This window comes from Saccostrea cucullata, unplaced genomic scaffold (assembly GCF_032062105.1).
Source record: "Saccostrea cucullata isolate Sc308-1 unplaced genomic scaffold, CSIRO_AGI_Scuc_v1 ctg3862, whole genome shotgun sequence".
NCBI classification, from domain to species: Eukaryota; Metazoa; Mollusca; class Bivalvia; order Ostreida; family Ostreidae; genus Saccostrea; species Saccostrea cuccullata.
The window spans coordinates 10521-29195 of NW_026940981.1; the positions used below are offsets into that span (position 1 = coordinate 10521).

At 30.8% G+C, this 18675-nt stretch overlaps 1 protein-coding gene across 4 annotated transcripts; it reads left to right on the forward strand.

The window, feature by feature from the left end:
- Window positions 1-470: 470 nt before the first annotated feature.
- On the forward strand, window positions 471-17834 carry LOC134256763 (hepatocyte growth factor-like). Of its 4 annotated transcripts, none has more exons than XM_062739431.1 (10): window positions 471-691; window positions 5381-5617; window positions 5710-5797; window positions 6181-6323; window positions 6810-6936; window positions 7900-8048; window positions 8678-8728; window positions 13815-13907; window positions 15781-15847; window positions 17256-17834. In XM_062739431.1, exons 1-10 carry the CDS (start codon window positions 628-630, stop codon window positions 17701-17703), a joined length of 1467 nt encoding a protein of 488 aa, XP_062595415.1. In that variant the 5' UTR covers window positions 471-627; the 3' UTR covers window positions 17704-17834. The 4 variants fall into 4 exon arrangements, with proteins under 4 accessions (XP_062595415.1, XP_062595416.1, XP_062595419.1 ...); XM_062739432.1 differs by having other exon boundaries at window positions 5384-5617; XM_062739435.1 differs by having other exon boundaries at window positions 17213-17373.
- Window positions 17835-18675: the final 841 nt, after the last annotated feature.

Below are 18675 nucleotides of genomic sequence, written 5' to 3' on the forward strand. Positions count from 1 at the left end.
ATTGAACGCCCCTCGTATATCATGCTGCATTGTGAAAAAAATTCGCATTGTAACAATGTGACGTTAAATTGTGCAAAAATGCATGTGAGCTTAAAACGTGAGCGGAGCTGTATTGTTTATTAATACCCATAGTAATCAAACAACATTGACTTGCAACTTTATATGTGTATATACTATGAATTCCATCTTTTTTATATACTATTAACATGAAAGACACAAACTTTAAAAAATCTTTTTTAAGCTTAGGATATTTTCGAAAAACAAGCGAGGTTTAAGACATTCTAGTACATACTGATTTAACAGAAGTTGCAGTCTTTAAAATTTTAACAAATTGACTATTGTTTTAAAGATGAGCACAAAAAAATATATCAGTACATATACTCTTAAGGGAAAATTATTACACAGAGGAAAAGCTGAAAGATCCTTACATCCTTTTTTCATTATTTCTTATAGTGCATACACAGAAAGGAAGTTAAACCCCGTCTTGATCTTGTTTATTGTTTCAGATTATCAATATGTTTCCCTTTTAATAGAGGCTAACTCGACATGTAACCTTTGTTTTGTAAATTGTTTCAGTTTCTCAATATACCTCCCTCTTGAGAGAGAATAACTCAACATGTAACTGTAATGGAAAAAACTGAAATGATTACTTTAAGGTTGTTTATTGGAATCTTTCTGTATTCTGTTACAGGTAATTTAACTTCTCAGTATAAGAGACAGTTACTTAATAACACTGTTGATTGTGAAATGTTTTCTTCTTATTAGGGATGTCAACAAATATTCGAATATTCGAATATTCATTCGATGAGTTGATATTCGAATATAAAATTATGATTCGAATATTCGTTTTTAAGTATACAAGCATTAAAAAGAGAGAAAAACCTGGCAAGTTTTATTAGAAATTGAATAATGTTTGTACAAAATTAAAAAAAAACACTCCTCTTGGATTACCTTAAAGGTGTGAAGAGTGTATCTATTAGAGTAATTTATTTGTTCACTTAATTAGTAGTATAATAGTTTCCAGTACTTACAATCAGCTTGTATTGTTGAAAGGACATAGTTTAACAGTAAACACACAGACCCCTTATTTATGTAAATATCATTAAAAATTATTATCAGGAAATCATAATTAGCAAAAAGTAATTGCTTTTAATATTTCATCGCTAGATAATTGTTCTGCTTGGTATAAATTGAGTAATTAGTGTAGACCTTAGTAAGATGATCAATTCGCTGCATTTCATTTCCGGAAATACGCATAGCATTTCCGACATTTTTTTATTTCATTTCCGACATTTTTTGTTTGCATTTCCGACATAATTTCTTTTTCATTTCCGGAATTTACCTGTGCGGCAATTCAATGTTTTCTAAGTAAAAGAAAATGGAATTTTAAAAGTATTTATGCCAAAATGTTAATAAAAAAACATCTATACATATATGCATCCATGTAGCACTAAGTCTAGGTTAAAGAGTTTAAAGCCATATATGGCGTATGTACAATGAAAATTATTAAACTAAAATTATAAGAACTTATTATTTGTATCATTACTTTATATAAAGATAGAACTTTTCCCTAAATTACAAAATCTAAGTCAATTGCGCTATAAAGATATCACAATTTAATTTGGATTCTCGGAATTTTCTCCGACTCGGAAGAAAAAACAAAAGATTTAAATAACACATTACAGAGAAGATAAAATCGTATTATTAGTTGAAACGAGGTGTTCTTCGTGTTCAGAATTGTATGAAAAGATTTAATTTAAATGTATTAACTATATTTCTTTGCTTAATTTTGTATTTTTCAAAAATATTTTTTTTTATCAGTTACACCATATATGGCTTTAATGAGCATAAAACTTTTTCACCATATTTAATGTGCACTAAATTAAATGTCAGGAAAAATTTATTATTCACAGTCGCTTCGTTGAAAGTCATTTATAGAACGCACAAAATTGGATTTCAATGATTTATTTATGATTTATTCCTTTAAATTTTTCATAAGTAAAATTATCAAATTTGTTACTATAGGTACTTATGTATTTGAAAAATGTCGGAAATGAAAACAAAAAAATGTCGGAAATGAAAACTAAAAAATGTCGGAAATATATATAGAAAAAGAAATATCTTATATACGGAATGAAAGTCCTCGATTTACAATAATCAACAAGTTAACTGATATAGTTTTGTATACTATATGAGTCTAATTATGTCTGACCTAGGGATTTTGATAATTTTCTAAAAATTAATTTTTACTGTTGTACTTATTGTTTTAATATTAAAATATAGAATGTCGGACTTCCGGTGCGTGCGGGGTACAATGTAGACGTGTCGAGTGGCGCGAGAGAGTTTTTTTTCTCTATTTAAAGGGCTTGAGTGCTATTACAGACAGTTGAAGTAGGCCGTGTTTAAACAAAAAATGCCAGGAAAAGGTAGGAATAGTCAGAAAGCTCAAGGAGGCTCCCTTGACCGATTCATAAAAGAACCGGAGAAAACTTCAGCAGAGGAAATTCGAGAGAGTGAGTCGAAAGACACAGGAAGAGCAGAGAAGGGGGATATTTCTAATAATGACCTAAAGGAACTGATGACACAGCTATTCAAAACAATGGAGAAGAACATTGACGAGCGGCTGACTAATATGAATAAATCCATCGACGACAAATTCTGTGTTTTTAACCAGAAGTTGGTCGACCTTGAGAAAGCTGTTCAAAATCAGGATGACAGGGTTACAGACATGGAGTCTTCTATCTCAAAACTGAAAGCTGTTGAGAAACTAGAGTCAGAAGTCGAGGAGCTGAAGAATTACATTATTTACCAAGAAACAAGGTCTAGGAAGTATAATGTTCTCATATATGGTGTGGAAAAAAGTGAAAAAGAAAACGTTGCAGAAGTTGTCAGAAAGTTTTTTACTGAGAAATTAGGCATTGATGAGGAGAGCATCCGACAAATGATTATCCAGAATACTCACCGTATCCCGAGAAACCCGAACAACACGACCACCTATTCTTATAAGGAGTCAGCACCAGAAGCCATTATCGTGAAGTTCGCCAGGATGGAAGACCGCAATGCCATACTATCGAAGGCGAGGAACAGTAACTTACCAAAAGGGATAGCTGTGAGAACGGACTTACCCAGCCATCTTAAGAAAAAGCGTGGTATCCTGTCCCAAGAAGCATATAAACTTAGACAATCCTGTTTCAAAACGCGTATAATCGAGGTGAAAAATGACGTGGAGCTACAGTATCGTAAGCCCGCTGAGACGACCTGGATGAAGTGTACAGACTTGTAATTATTTCTCATAAGCAGCCCTTATACATAACATGTGTTTCTTTTTTTTTTTAAATTCTCTCTCTCCGCTATTTTTCAGGAATGTTTTCTTCTAAGCGTATGCAGGAAGCTTGTTTTTTTTTAGTTTTTCAGTCTATAATGACTGAACTTTGTGTATGTGTAATTATGTGTATGTTGAATACTCGTTGGAATCTGTATACTGAGTATGGCTAGTAAGCTTAAAATTATTTCCATGAATTGTAGAGGGCTACATGATCATAGTAAAAGGAAAGATGTTTTTAAATATTTAAGAGAACATAATGCAACATTTTACTGCTTACAAGACACACACTGTACTGAAAATGAGAGAGATATTGTTTATTCTCAATGGGGACTTGATTTTTTGATGTGTTCAGGGTCCAGTGACTCAAGAGGTATTTTAACACTTTTTAATGACAAAGTAGAAGCCAGAATTTCAAAAGTCAAACTTGATCCCCTTGGAAATTATATTGTTTCAAGTATTTTCATTGACAATAGATATTCTATTACACTGGTAAATTTATATGGCCCGAAAATATAGAATGTATACCACCGCGATTTCTTAGGAGACCATATCAAAATTTGTCAAATTTTACTAAAAATTGGACCCTATCGGAATTTGTTGAAAAAACGCCGAATTATCACATTTTTAAATATTTATTGTATTTCTGCCCTAGAGATTTCTTTTCAGTCAAATACATGAAAGTTGTTGTAAAATGTAACCAAAATGTGAAATAAAAAAAAAAAATTCAGAACCTACTTTGGTTAAGGAATTAATAACTTTGTTTATTTTTTCAAGCCCAATACCTCTAAAATGGCCATATTATGGAATAACTACATATCACTGCATATGAATTAACGGCACATACGATTTTTTGGAGGAAAAAAATAGCAATGTTTGAATTGCTAGTATGCTTCTTTATATGTTCTGTCATCCTTATTTTGTCTAATATCCATGGACGTCTTGAACATACAAGTTACACGGCGTTCTTCAGCGTCATGCGTTGCGTACAAAATCCGAAAATGGTGACGCCGGTAGAGCCATTTCAGCGTTCTTTCCTTTATTGTCGGAAAATCACATTTTCAGACCAGTAGGGGCTACAGATAATATTAATTTTGTATTCAAATCAAGATATTTAGCAAAGGTGTACTGTCGCGCAAAAGACTGCATGAAATTAAAAAGCCGCGCAAAGTCACGCGCACTAAAATTAAATTTTTCTCTGCCTCGTTAAAGTCTTATTTGTTTTTTTTAAATTCAGAATTGAATAATGATGATGATTATTATTGCTAATTTATCGGGGTTTTTTTTCTCTTGGTCCTAAATTACATGGTTAGAGGAAAACGAATAAAACTTATTTGCACTGAATTTTAAAAACACACAATTATCTGCTTTACTCTTGAATAGAATCAGGCAAAGTCTCCTTGAGATATCAATATTTTTTTTAATAATTAAAGCGACATAACTGATAGTTGAAGTATTATAATTCATTTGCATCGGAAGCAAATAACAAAGGGGTTCTTGGCTTTCTTGCTTTTATTTGTGCCTGCAACCATTTAAATTTCGATGGGTAGTGCTTAACCTAAGCCGCAATTTTCAATGCCTATGCTTGTTCATGAATCACAAACAAAGGGAAGTCCTCTGAATTTATTAAAAACATTATTCTATTCTTATCACTTACTTGAACACAACCTGATCACAATAACCTCTGTGTTGAAATGTAAAGCACGTTGTGGTTAAAAAAAAAACAAGTGGGAAGCAGTACATCGGGGAAAAAATGGTGTGTACAATATATACAAGGTCCATTCTTCCTCATAACAGTTTGAGGTCTGTGTCAATTCCTTCACGGACATGCGACATCTTAAACCATGTTTAAAATCTGCATGAAAAATATATAAAGCAAGTGTAATTCTTATGATATAGGAAGAGAATTTGTTATAGTTGAGGAAAAAATAAAGATAAATGTATTTTTCTAAATAGATATAATTTCAATATGAAGGATATTAAAAAACACAATGATGTACTTTTAAAAAAGCCCCTTTTCCTACAATATTTTTCCTCTTTCATCAATTACATGTAAAGCAGAATCTATCTCAGACGACTGTCGTTTGCCAGGAGTTTTATATCAAGGAACCAAAAGCATAACAGAAACTGGTAGACCATGTCAAAGATGGGATGCCCAGAGCCCACACGAACACGGTTATGATGTGTTTAGCATCGCAAAAGAGAACTACTGTCGAAACTTCGATAGAGAGGAGCCATGGTGCTATACCAATGACCTGGATGTCCGTTGGGAACTCTGTGGCGTGAATGTGTGTGGTCAGTTTATTTCTATTAAGATGAAAAAAATATTTGAATGTTATTTGAGTTTGATAACCTAAGAATATTTATCTTTTAAATATTTTTTTCAGAAACCCCGTGTCTCAATCGGTCATTTTATACAACGGAAATAAAGAGTCAGTGTGTTTCTGATATCCCACGTGATAGTGAATATTGCAGGTAAGCGCTTTGTATATTAACAATAAAATATAAACGTTCCGTCATTCGGATGTACCAAAGGATACATATTTTACATTGAGGCAAGTTTTAATGAAACATAATAAAAAAAAATATCTAAGTTTTAGAGGTTTAGTTAAAAACATATGACATTGATTTTTTTTTAAAGTAAATAATTCAATTTTGATTAAGTATGTTGCAAAATAGGGTATCATATATGCATTGCTTATAGAGAGAAAACAAATAGTGCATGGTAATCTGTATGTATTGAAAGAATAATGAAATTCTCCAGAATAATTTAAAACATGCCATTTTTATTATTATTTCCTGTCCACTTCATGAACAGCATTGCAATATTTCATCAATGCTATATGCATATTTTCCAGCAATATATTAAACATGGTCTCATGTTTGAAGAAGAATATAGAATACCTCACTGGTTCCAATTGTTTGCAGATTACATGGCGATCTATTGCCTTGCAAATAAGGGGTACTTTAGAAGACTTTACAGGGAAATCCATCTCTCAATGTAAGCTAAGAACGTGAAACACTTTTTGCTGAGAGCAACTTGAAAGAAACCTTCATTTCTAATAGAAGACTATAAATTAGAAGTTGATTTCCAAAGCAAGTTGAAAGAGGAAACAAAGTTATATTAGTAAAATGAAAATTTCTCTCGATTTTCGCTTCTTCAAAGTTTAACAAAAATGATCATATAATTGAAAAAAAAACGTCAATGGATGAAGAGATAGTAGAAAGGGGAATAAATGAACATCAAAGAAAATTTAACAATATCCCGATATCTTAGGAATTTTATTTAAATTTTGTGTATAAGGTATAAGATACAAACAAAATGACTATCACGGTGATAATAATGTGAACTATATATATTCAAAAAGACAAATCCATTTTTTCTTAAAAGGGACATTCTAGTACACGAAATCAAGACCAAGCTGATAAAAAATAAATATTGTAGATCGACCTTTCTAAGATTTAATTGTACTTTTCTGTTTTGCAGGCATTTTCTCACATTGTCGAGATCTCAGCTTGATAGATAGTTCTTCTAATCTCATTAACTTTGCCAGGCCTTGTTTAAAAACAGACATCACTAATGCAAAAAGTATAGATTTACCAACATTTTGCCGGTATTTATTCACAATGTATCTTGATATGACAAAATTAAAATGTCAAAATGAACAAAGCAAGTCATATTGTCTTATTTTATTATTTATTTGGAGTTTTTCTAACTAAATATTATTGAAATATATTAAATGACACCGCATTAGAAATTAAAACTAATATTACTGTAATTAAAAATTAAGTTGTTTTTAAATACTAGTGGTGTTTTCTTTTTTCTTTTTTTTTTTTTTTTGAAGAAGTCGGTTCACTTTATGCATAAAATGGCCCTGTAGATATACCAATTAATTGATCATCACTTGATTTTCTATTTGAAGCATTAAAATAAAATAGAGACTTGGTGCTTTCATATCCTATAAAGAAAATATCTCCTCTCAAAGTTCAGGTCTTGGAGAACTGGCTTTATGAAATTGCAATGTTGTTGAATTTTTACGTAAACAGTAATAATTGAGTACTTTCGGTGAGGAAAAAATTATGAGCGCACCCTCTAATCCAAAAAATAAAACATGTACACGAATCCTTAGAAACAGTTCTATCATTTACTAGTTGCATATTTCAGATCAGAGGTTGCGCTGTGTACCGGTATCAAATATCAAAATGTAGCTTTAAAAATTGGCCGTTTTTGCAGACTTTTTTGGAATATGACGAAATTGACGTATTTGGTGACGTCATAATGCATTGACTAGCCAGAGAATGACGTCTTTTTTATAGGATCGAAGTCACCAAAGATCTAAGTGATATTTTAATGCATTGTTAACTAAAACTATGCAGTTTCAGTTTTTCAGAAATTCGCAGGGCCAGATAAGGCAAAAGTGAACCTTGTTCTTTTCTTTTTTAAATGAATTAGATTGAATGTATGAACAATAATTATAAATCAATAATTATCATTCAAAAATATATATCAAATTTGCAATGAATGCGCCTGAATATGGCAATATTTAATTACGTCTTCTCCTTTCATTTCAATTTAGATTTTTTCAGCGGTTTGGACATTGTGTTGTTTCAAACATGCAAGACAGAGACAAGACGAACTCTACTTGTCTCGTCGGAGATAAATTAATCATTTCCAACAGTATTTTATCTCTCATTCCGGCAAACTATACAGAAATTGTTAGTTTTTGTAAGTATTCTTCGAGACAATGCCAATTTCCCCCCAAGAAATCCCATTAACTTGAAACGAAAGACAACGAAGTGTCTTGCACATGGGCTTCATATTTAAGTATTTTATTATCAAATAACTTATTTTAAACATATGAACAATTCGATGTCACAATTTCTTTCGCCATTTGACCTCATTTATAAAGCCAAAAAGCCCATTTTCAGCTGCATACGGAGTTTTGTTTCAAGCTATATCAATACCAAGATCCTATTTTTCGTAAGATAATTTTCTTAAACGAGATTAAACTCTGATTCACAGGTTCGTGCTGTAAAGGTTTTTACAATTTCATCTAAAGTCAACATTTTGATCAGACTAGGGTTGATACCCTGCATTCTGGCCCTAGGTAAAAATTGACAAACCTCTTTCATACAATTTGCTAAGACATCTTTTAACTGAATCGACCGCAGTACATTCTATCGTGATAAAACAGACTGCAATATTTTTTGTCGACTGTTATTTTTGCTATATCATGTTCTCAGACATCCATGTTTGCTCTGTTAACATTGTCTTGTTTCAATAGACTTTTTTGTATGTTTTCGATTTGTTTAATTCATTCTTAAATGCTAAACGGATCTCTCTTTTTTTTTCAGGTTTCAAATATCTTTATTCTGAATTCTCTGCTCCGCTGGAAAATATAACAGGTAAAACATTGGTCTTTCTATTTAATTCTATTTATATTTTTATTAATATATATATAGTATGGTTGTCTTGTTAGAAATAATAGTACAAATGAATTAAACATATATTACATGGCTTCGAGTGCAGCATACCAGAATATTTGCCCCAAGATGACAGAAAAGCCATGGAGTGTTATGTCGCCCGAGGCCGAATTCCTGTCACCAAGGGGCAATATTCTGGTAATGCTGCCCGAAAATTAAGCCATGTTATATATGGTGTATAACATTTTTAAGCATTGACCCGAAATTGATCATAGAACATATTTATTGAACACTGTGTATACTCAAACAATAAAATGCTTTCTTTGTTTGTTATTACTGGAATTAACGGAAGCAGCTGTTGTAGAAACAAGTAAATTCAAAGAATTATGGCCCCCCGCTTTCGGTGTCGTTTTGGGTGAGATGTCATTTTAATGACATTTTGTGTCTAATATAAACCCTTTCATAAGTCATCTTTTTAGAAATTATCACTGAACCCCAAGGTCAAGGTCAAAAGGGTTAACGTTCTTGGTATCCAATGAAAAGTCTTTTTAAAAGAATTACATATGTGAAATATGAAAGTCCTAGCCCTTACCATTCAAAAGTTATGATCAAGGTTAAAGTTTTCTCATAAGTACAAAAAATTTCCAAGGTCAAGGTCATAAGGTCAAGGTTTTTGGTATCAAATGAAAGGTCTTGCCACAAACAACAGATAAAACACTTGGGAATCATGAAAAGCATCGATATACCATTGACAGTTACACAGATTTGACCTGTCTACTTGCTACCGGAAGTGTTGTTGAACCTAAACTGTTGGGGCGCCACCTATATTTCTACAAAAGGGGCAAAACCGACAAATATCGGCAATTACAAAAACACTTCACAGGTCCTTGATATCGAATATTTGAAACATTATCCTCCATTGTGTTCATGTTTTCCTTCACCATGTTACGATAGCCCTCTGCAAACGTTATTATATGTGACGAAAAATACTATTAATAAGGACCTCAGATAACTAATTCAAAAATGTTCTGAATAAAGGGACTCCTGATTCTTCAACTGACGTTTGAATATCATAAATATTATGGATACTGTTGAAGATTACGCCAGGTAATTGGCCAGATATAAAAAAAAAAACGAAGACGTTGTTACAATCGCATATCAACAGATTTTGGGGCAAATTGAAAACCATTTCTCCTTCTGTATTCAATAATTTTGAATTTGAAAAAGAATTAGATATATTACATGAATACGGTGCGTACTGATCCTTGCTGACAAAGCAAGTAACAACATTGTCTTTGTTTGTAAGGCTCATTATATAAAGTGTAGTTTTTTGGAGGACTTGGATTTAATTCTACAAGTAAAAATCAAACTTGTAGTCAGAGTTCATTTTCTAATGAAGAAAGTCTCCGAAATCATGTCAGTTTTGAATATTTATAATATCTCAAACAACTAAAATAAATAGGGCTGGGCAAAAATACCGATATTTCAATATATTGCAATACAATGACAAAAAATATCGTATTGCAATACGTTTTTGTAATATCGATATATCGGCAAAATTCTTAAACTAAGGAATTGTAACATAAAACATTAAAATAAATGTTAGAAAGGTTTGTTATGAAGCCAAACAGTAAGACAGAAGCTGTTTTATGGTTGTATTTCAGAGCACAACTTCACAAAAATCAACAAGATTTTTTTTCTTTGGGTTACTTATCATAGTTATGTTCATTCTGCATATTAATTAAAGTTAATATAAGAAGAAAATGCCATTTTATTTTCATTTAAAATATTGCAATACATATCGCAATGCAATTAACGAGGCCGAGTCTAATTCGAGTGCGCATCACTTTGCGCAGCTTTTTAATTTCATGCAGTCATTAATTATTTTAATTTTAATACAATATTAACGTTATTTGTAACTCCTACTGATCTGAAAATGTGATTTTACGACAATTATTGGAAAAAGAACGTTGAAATGGCTCTAACAACGTCACCATAGATATGTATTTTTACCGTAATATGGCAATTTTAGAGGTATTTGGCTTCAACCTAGACCAATCGAAATGGTGAACCTTTTTTGAAATTTCACAATTTGGTGACTTTTTACATTTACTTTCATTTAATTGAATGAAAAAGAAATCCCTAGGGCAGAAGTGCAAAAAATATTGAAAAAATGTTATAATTTGATGATTTTCCAACAAATTCCCATAGGATCCAATAGTAAAGTTTGACAACATTTAAGATGGCCCACTAAGAAAACGGGGTGGTAAACATTCGATATTTTAATCCTAAAACAATTAATATAACAGTAAAAATTAAATATCAAAAAATTATCAAAATCCCTAGGGCAGAAATAAATAGACTCGGCCTCGTTAAAAATATCGCAATATATCGCAATACGAAATCTCTGGCCAATACCCAGCCCTAAAAATAAATTTGCAATACCAAATCAATATTGGATTCCGAAGCTTCATATTAAAAATCCTTACAAAGTTACATAGCGGGTTCCAGTTAATGTTTAACCAAGCCTCTTTCATTACTCCTAACTAAGATATTAACAGTAGTTAAAGAGAAACTTCAAGAGTATTGTACAACAATATACTTGAGAAGTGGTGTAAATCAGATGTGAATATTCAAATATTTCAAGGAACTTTTAAACAACTTCACCACAATCAACAGTTGAAAAACTTATGACTTTTCAGCTTTATACACAAGCATTCAATGCGATAAATTGAAGTCAGGTTTTTATTTTAAAATATCATTACCAGTTGCTTTTTAAATACAAATGGAACTCGTAAATTTACTTACATTGTCATTGGTCATTTGAAAAGTGTTTGGTTATGCAGGGGTTATAAGGAAGTATACAAAATATTCTACCTTGACTACATCAGTACTACATTATGACGTCATAATAAGCGAGATGACGTCAATTTTAAAATACACGTTTTCGTAATATTGGTATTTAGAGATGTAATTTAACTCTAGAAAATGAATAGAGACGTGTAATCATTAACAAAAATAAAATGTTCTTATTTTGTTATGCTGTATTCTGTCATTTTGATTGAAATCTACCATCGATGACGTCATATGTGTACATAGAGTAACTTGGGAATTGATCATGTCGTGTAAGAGAATTTGGCTATGACGGCTTGTACAAAAATACGTGAAATTGAGTTTAAAATCAAATATCATTAATAATATGTAAAATTCATATTGATTTCAGTTAATAAAACAGGATTGCTAATTTATTTTCATCGATGATATTCTCTTTCAAAAACAGTCAGCTATATACGTATCCCGGTCGGACTTTCCTCTGTCATTTGTAATACAAATAATGCAGCAGAACAACAATAAGCTGGATATTTCAAAACATGAATTTGTACAGATAGAAAGTGCTGCTAGAATCCCGAGTTGAGCATGCTTTTACGAAAAATCTTGGTTGATATGTATAAATTCAAAACACAGGGTAAGGTTTTTTTGCGAATGTGTGAAATAATTATTTTACTGACAGGACAGTGAGATTCTAGCAGCACTTTTTAGGCAAAATAGATGTTTTTCAACTCTATTATTTACTCAAAGAAATTAGTAAACTCCGGGGTAATGTTGTTTTGTTAGCCTTTTTATTAAGGAAAATTTCGCTATAAATAGAAGTCACGTGATGCTGTGGCAGTTTTGCATGTCTTTGTTTTAGACACTTTTTTTTATCTGTATTCAGTAGTTAATAACGTTTATCAGCGGTTTTGGTAATTTATCAAACTAAATTTTCTTTAAAAAGTCTAAATTTTTCGAGAAATGACTTATATGCTTTTTTAACATACCCGCGTAAAAGATTCTGATTGTACAACCAAGTACTCTGTAATGACTCCAAGAAGATGCTTGAGTTTCTGATTAACAATATATATGTGGTTTTTGAAAACCAGGCCTCCCAACAACATAATTGAATTCCCATGAGTACCAATTGCGCTCTGTTATTAGCAGACCTACTATATTCATGTTTGTACTCATGAAACAGGATTCGTCCAAAGTAGTTTACGAGAAAAGAAGAAAGTTTATTACCTTGTCAGTAAATACAATTTATCAATGCTGACTGAAATTTTTCATTCTAATTATTAGTTCACACTGATTATTTACACACTTGATTTACAAAGGACATATCTGCTATTTCCCGATCATGACAAGGAGCAAACTGCTTGAATTGTTTTAGAAAGTGTTTGTATGTATACCAAACACTTGCGAATTCTTGCGTATGAATTCATAATTATAAGAGATTTAAATAAATATATATACACACAAGGATATAATTTTACTGCATACGTAAGGAAAGATAATGATTGAAAAGATGCTTAGCATTAACAAAATGAATGTTTGCTTTAATTTAGAAAGAACATTACATATAGTTGTAATATATACACAGTGGATTATGTCAATTATCTTATTTAGATTTATTCCTACAGGAGTCATACAGGTCATTTTATTTGATTATTATATGATTTAATTATTTGATTTAAAGACCTCCATATCATTCAACTCTTTACATTTTATATCAGCAAGAACAATGAGATTTTTTTCTTATCATTCTTAAAACATTGTACCTCAACTTTTATTCTAATCATTATAATTCAGCGGTCGTGGGAATTAGTCCAGGTATTGTAAGAATCGCGAATAAAAGATGATACAAATACTGTAAAATAATATATATTTGGAGGGTCAATTTTTCGACGATTAATGGAAAATTTGAGTTCGTGGCGTTTTCATTTCGCGAAAAAAAAACGCTTCACATAAAGTTGTATATAAGAAATTTTATATTCTTGGTTGACATAAATTCATGGATCTCTTTTTACATCAAAAACAGCGTAAATTATACCCCAACAATAAATCAGTGGTTTTGCAGTATTAATTTCTTTACTTTAAAAGAAGATTTGAAATGTAAATTTTAAAGGAAAACGTTTTGTCCATCTATATTTGTTTTTGCTTCAGTTCGCAAATTTTACATATATTTTTCAGTATTTGTAAATTATACACAAAAGCAGCAATGTTCAACATTTGACGACAGTCTCTTTTCTCTTAGACCCTAATAATATTTATCAAGATACTACACTGTCTGCAGAAAGTATGGAAACAAACACCCAAATAACAAACTTTTCCCAAACAGCAATATTTCGTAAGTTGACACTGATTGTATATATTTTCATTTTTAACATAAAGATTTGAGGCTACGATTCTGAAAAGGAAATTACAGCCTACTCCGGATATATTGAAATTCAGGGGACCATGCAAATTATTTCAATATATCCGTAATTCAATATAAGCGAAATCGTTAAGCCGCCATTTTAACAAGTTCAATCCCGATCTAAAATAAAGAAGAACAAACCCGAACAAATTAGTTTTGTAATCGTTTATCTATTATAACAGTTAACAGATTACAAAGAATATGAGTCCTTGAAGTTTTAAATATTTTTTTTTATATTTGTTTCATTGAAAAGACAATCTTCGATTCACCCCGCATTATTATTCCCCGATCGCAATTATTTACGTTTTGGAGAAAATTCACGGACTTGAATAGTTACATGTAAGTACTGCTGAATGCTGCTTGTATTTCATCGTACATATGTAAGTGTACTCGGGTTAATCCCTATAGTTATTTCGAATTTAGGCATATGAATTAATAAACAGTATGTATTTAATTTCAAATTATGTTTTTTACTTAGATCTGTGGGGGTAACTATATTACGTTTAGCTGTTTAGCCTCAGTATGTCCGTATTTTATACGTGGACACAAAAAATTGAACAGCAAGAATTTTATTTCGTAAGAACATGCAGTATTAAAACACAAATGTTGAAAACTAAATAATTCACACCTTTGTATATCAACTGCTCAATCAGGCATAATTACTGTCACCAACCGTAACGGTTCATTCTACCTATTCCCACTTTTTGAAAATTAGGTAGGAAAAGGTAAGATTTCATGTGGGAATAGGTAGAATTTTTGTCTAAACAAATAATTAACTATGAAAACATGTAACTACTTTGTAAACAATTATCGACAATTATTAATGAATACCTGTTGGAATAGAGAACTGGTATATTTACTTTTTAGAATTTCGAATCAGGCTTTTTAAAAAAATATTTTAAAAAAAAATAGGTAAATTAAATTATTTTTCACATTGTTCATTTTAAATTTCAGCTATTCAATCTTTTTCCCCTATAAATCTATTTATGTTCTAGAATCAAGATATGAAATGCTTATTCTTGTAAGACCTTTTTCTTTGTTATTTTCTCAAATCCATAAATTTTCTTACAGTGTATAAGTGCAATAGTTCATATTTTTCATAAATGTATTCGTTATTTTCCGTCTTAAAATGTACAGAATACTGATAAATCTAAGAGGGGACGTATTAAGTCTATTACTGTAAAAACAAATTAACTATCTAAACATCTATTGTTATTTGCAAGTGGGAATAGGTGGAATTTAGATTTTTAAAAAGTGTGAATAGCTAGAAGACACCACCGTAACGACAGCCGCCAGGGAGTACCTCAATATAACCGTTATTAAAACAACTTATTATCACCTGTGGGGACCGATCAGTGGCTTCAATATAAGCAAAATTTCAATATAACCGATTTTAATATAACCGTTATTTTAATGCAAAGAATATGAGAGGCAAAATCTCGGGATTTATTTCTAATTCAAAATAAGCAGAATTTCAAAATAAGCGAGTTCAATATAAGTGGAGTAAGCTGTATTTTCTTTCAAATTTAACAATTGAATACACAACACTTTATTATTTTTAAATATTTATTAGGTTTGATTTAAATGTTCTGATTGTAGTCATGGTAATATTATGTCAAAGATTTTATTGATTTTGTTGTTGACAGCAATTTTTGCCGTGGACATATTTCAAATAGAGAGATAGAAAAAAGCTTAAAACAAATAAAGATTAGTGTATTTTTCTCAAAGCAATGTAAAAAATTCAACATACATCATTTTTTTTAAACGTAATCATGTACTTACAATTGTAAGTTGTATGTTGTAGTTGCAGTGGGATTCGCGGTTGTACTAATATTTGCCGCCAGTTTTGCAATCATTGTGTACAAAATAAGGTCTGTGTACTTAAATATCATTTCAAATTAGATTTGATCAAATATTTAAATACAAGTTCAGATGAGTACATTTGTATCTTATAGAATGTATTATAAATCCTTTACTATTCCTTAAGGACATTGGCAAGGTTTTTGGATTTAGTATAGAATTTTTAAAGAAGTTTTGAACAAAGTTAAAGGTACAAAACATGTTCAATTCTGCCATATTTAACCCACCAAGCCAGCTTTCCTTTTTGTCGAATCAATGCATATGTTTTCACAATTATTCCCAATGCATTTCCTATGTATAATCTTCATAAAAAGGACCTTCATTATTTTTAAATATGCAATTTTTCTAACACCCATCTATTTCATAGACGTTTTAATAAAATACATTGTTTTATTCTTTTTTCCGATTACATGTATATATTTTTGCTAAAAATGCAAATATAGAAACAGGAAAGAGAAACATACTGTTCTTTAATTTTGAGATGCTTTCCTTAGCATTTAATTATTATTCATAATGATCAAGAGTTTCTGTCTTGAAATTTATGTTATTGAAAACAGATTGTCTAAAATGTTTTTTGGATTTTTTAAAAACTTTAATTAGTAATTACTATACTGTGCCTTCTTTACATGATTTATATAAAACTACTGTTCTTATCCGGTAACCTAGCTTTCACCACTTTCAGCATGCTAACCATACGTCACATCTTTGCCCTTCCCAGCATAACATGGAAAATGACGATCTGGTGCCTGTCTGCCCCTTTAGTTTACACAAAGTACAACAAAGCCATCACTACTTTTCTTGTTTTGAATATTTTTTTTATTCAATCCGTGTCATTGGTAAAGCATCCGTAAAAAGCTAACATATGTGCTTTTGTTAACCTCTGTAACATTTGCGTTATATATTTCCGCCACCTACATGATTCCAAACGGGAGATTACTCTCAATGGCTGTATTCATTAATAAAAAAAAACTTTATATTTAACCTTTTTTTCTCCGGAAACTCTAACTAGCCAAATACCTAATTTTCTGGACTTTAAAAAATCAGTTAAGGGCTGGTTTTTTTTTCAAAAGCGTCACTCTCTAAGAACTTATCTGAGAAAATTTATCAGTTGTCTCTCGTCGTTATTGTTGTAAACCTTATTTCTCATTTTATCATCCCAAATCCACTTGAAGAAATTTTGCATAATGCTTTTTACATGTATAAAGAGTTTTCAAATCTATTGACATAAAGCGCTAAACTTTTTTTTAACGGATTATAATTAAGAATTACTGAAAATTTACTGCCATCTTGTAAAAATCTTTTCCCTAAGAACCAATGAGACAGAAAACATAGTACACAGAATTGATATTTTTATGAAATATTGACTCTTATTTCAGAAACTCTATTTACATGACGATTTCTTTTCCCAAAATCCTATAGAAAAATAACAATGAGAAAAAGACGAAAAGAATTGATGCGCCTCCCAAGTATTCCAAAATCAAAGGACTCTCCGTACGAAATGAGATTAACCAATCTAGAAAGTCCGTATTCCGATCCCGACTATGAAATTATGGAGGAACAAGATGAGCGTTACGAACATTTGCCCGAACCAGGAGAAACTACTTTAACTCTAACAGACGAAGATGGACCTTATATAGATTCTAATAATGCAGACGGAACATATTTAGATGTAGTGAACAGCGTAAACGGACCTAATGATTACGTCAACGTTTCTCCCTACATTGATTTATTAGATGATACGATTGATGATGATCTTAAGTCAGAAGCTGTGGACATTTTACAATCAGAGAATGCTGCTGCAAAAAACGTAACTGAGAAAATAGATGTGGACAAAAAAAAAGAGATAAACGAAGATTTCCCACCATAAATGTTTATGAATTCTAAAACTCAATAATTTTTTAGCCTGCATACAGAAATATTGGATGTGAAGAATTTGAATCAAAAACAGTCTACGTATCTATATTTTTTTTCATCTCAAAAGCAAAAAAAAAAAAAAAAAAAAAAAAAGCAAATACATCATTTTTTTAGTTAATCTGTTATATATCCACATTGATAATTTCGGAAATTTATCAAAACATTTAATACATGCATTTGTCAGTTTTATTTCTTCATTTATTTGTCCCTTAGCGATGATACCGGATTGAACATTAGACAAAACAGTTTACTGCATTTATTAATGATGGAAAAACAAGCTAATTCTTACAATATTTTTTAAACATCAATATTGGATACAATTTTCTCCTTACACATAAAGACAGATGTCTTTGAAATAAAGTGACCATCCAAACAAGAAAAATGTACATTCTTCCACTTGTATTATTAAGACTTTCAAAAGATTTGCGGTGCCTTATTTCACTGGATGGACAAGGGGATGTAAACATAGTGTCATTACCAAAACCAAGACAAATTTCTTCCAAATTATGTCTCTATTTTTGATTAAAGTTACTGCAGTAGTCTTTTCGGTTACACATGTAAGTGATTTATAAGTTGCTGCAAAATTTAGAGTAAAAGTTAGATATTTAATTATTTGTCAATAAACGGGGGGTTGTATAACATATAATCCTTTGGATCCCCTTTGAACCCATATACACTGGACACTTACGTTTTTATCATATCTCAGAAAATGTTATTCATGGGTATTCAAAACTCTTATAAAACGATACAAGAATGATACATTTCGTTCACAATTTTTACATTATTTTAGTTTGTAGTGTGGTACAAAATCATTGATCATAAAACAGGAAACTCAGGAGAACAAAATAAAGGTATTTTGTTATCTTATTTTACCATGTGTAGGTTATTTATTAATTTAACAGTTTATTATTTTAACAATTTCAAA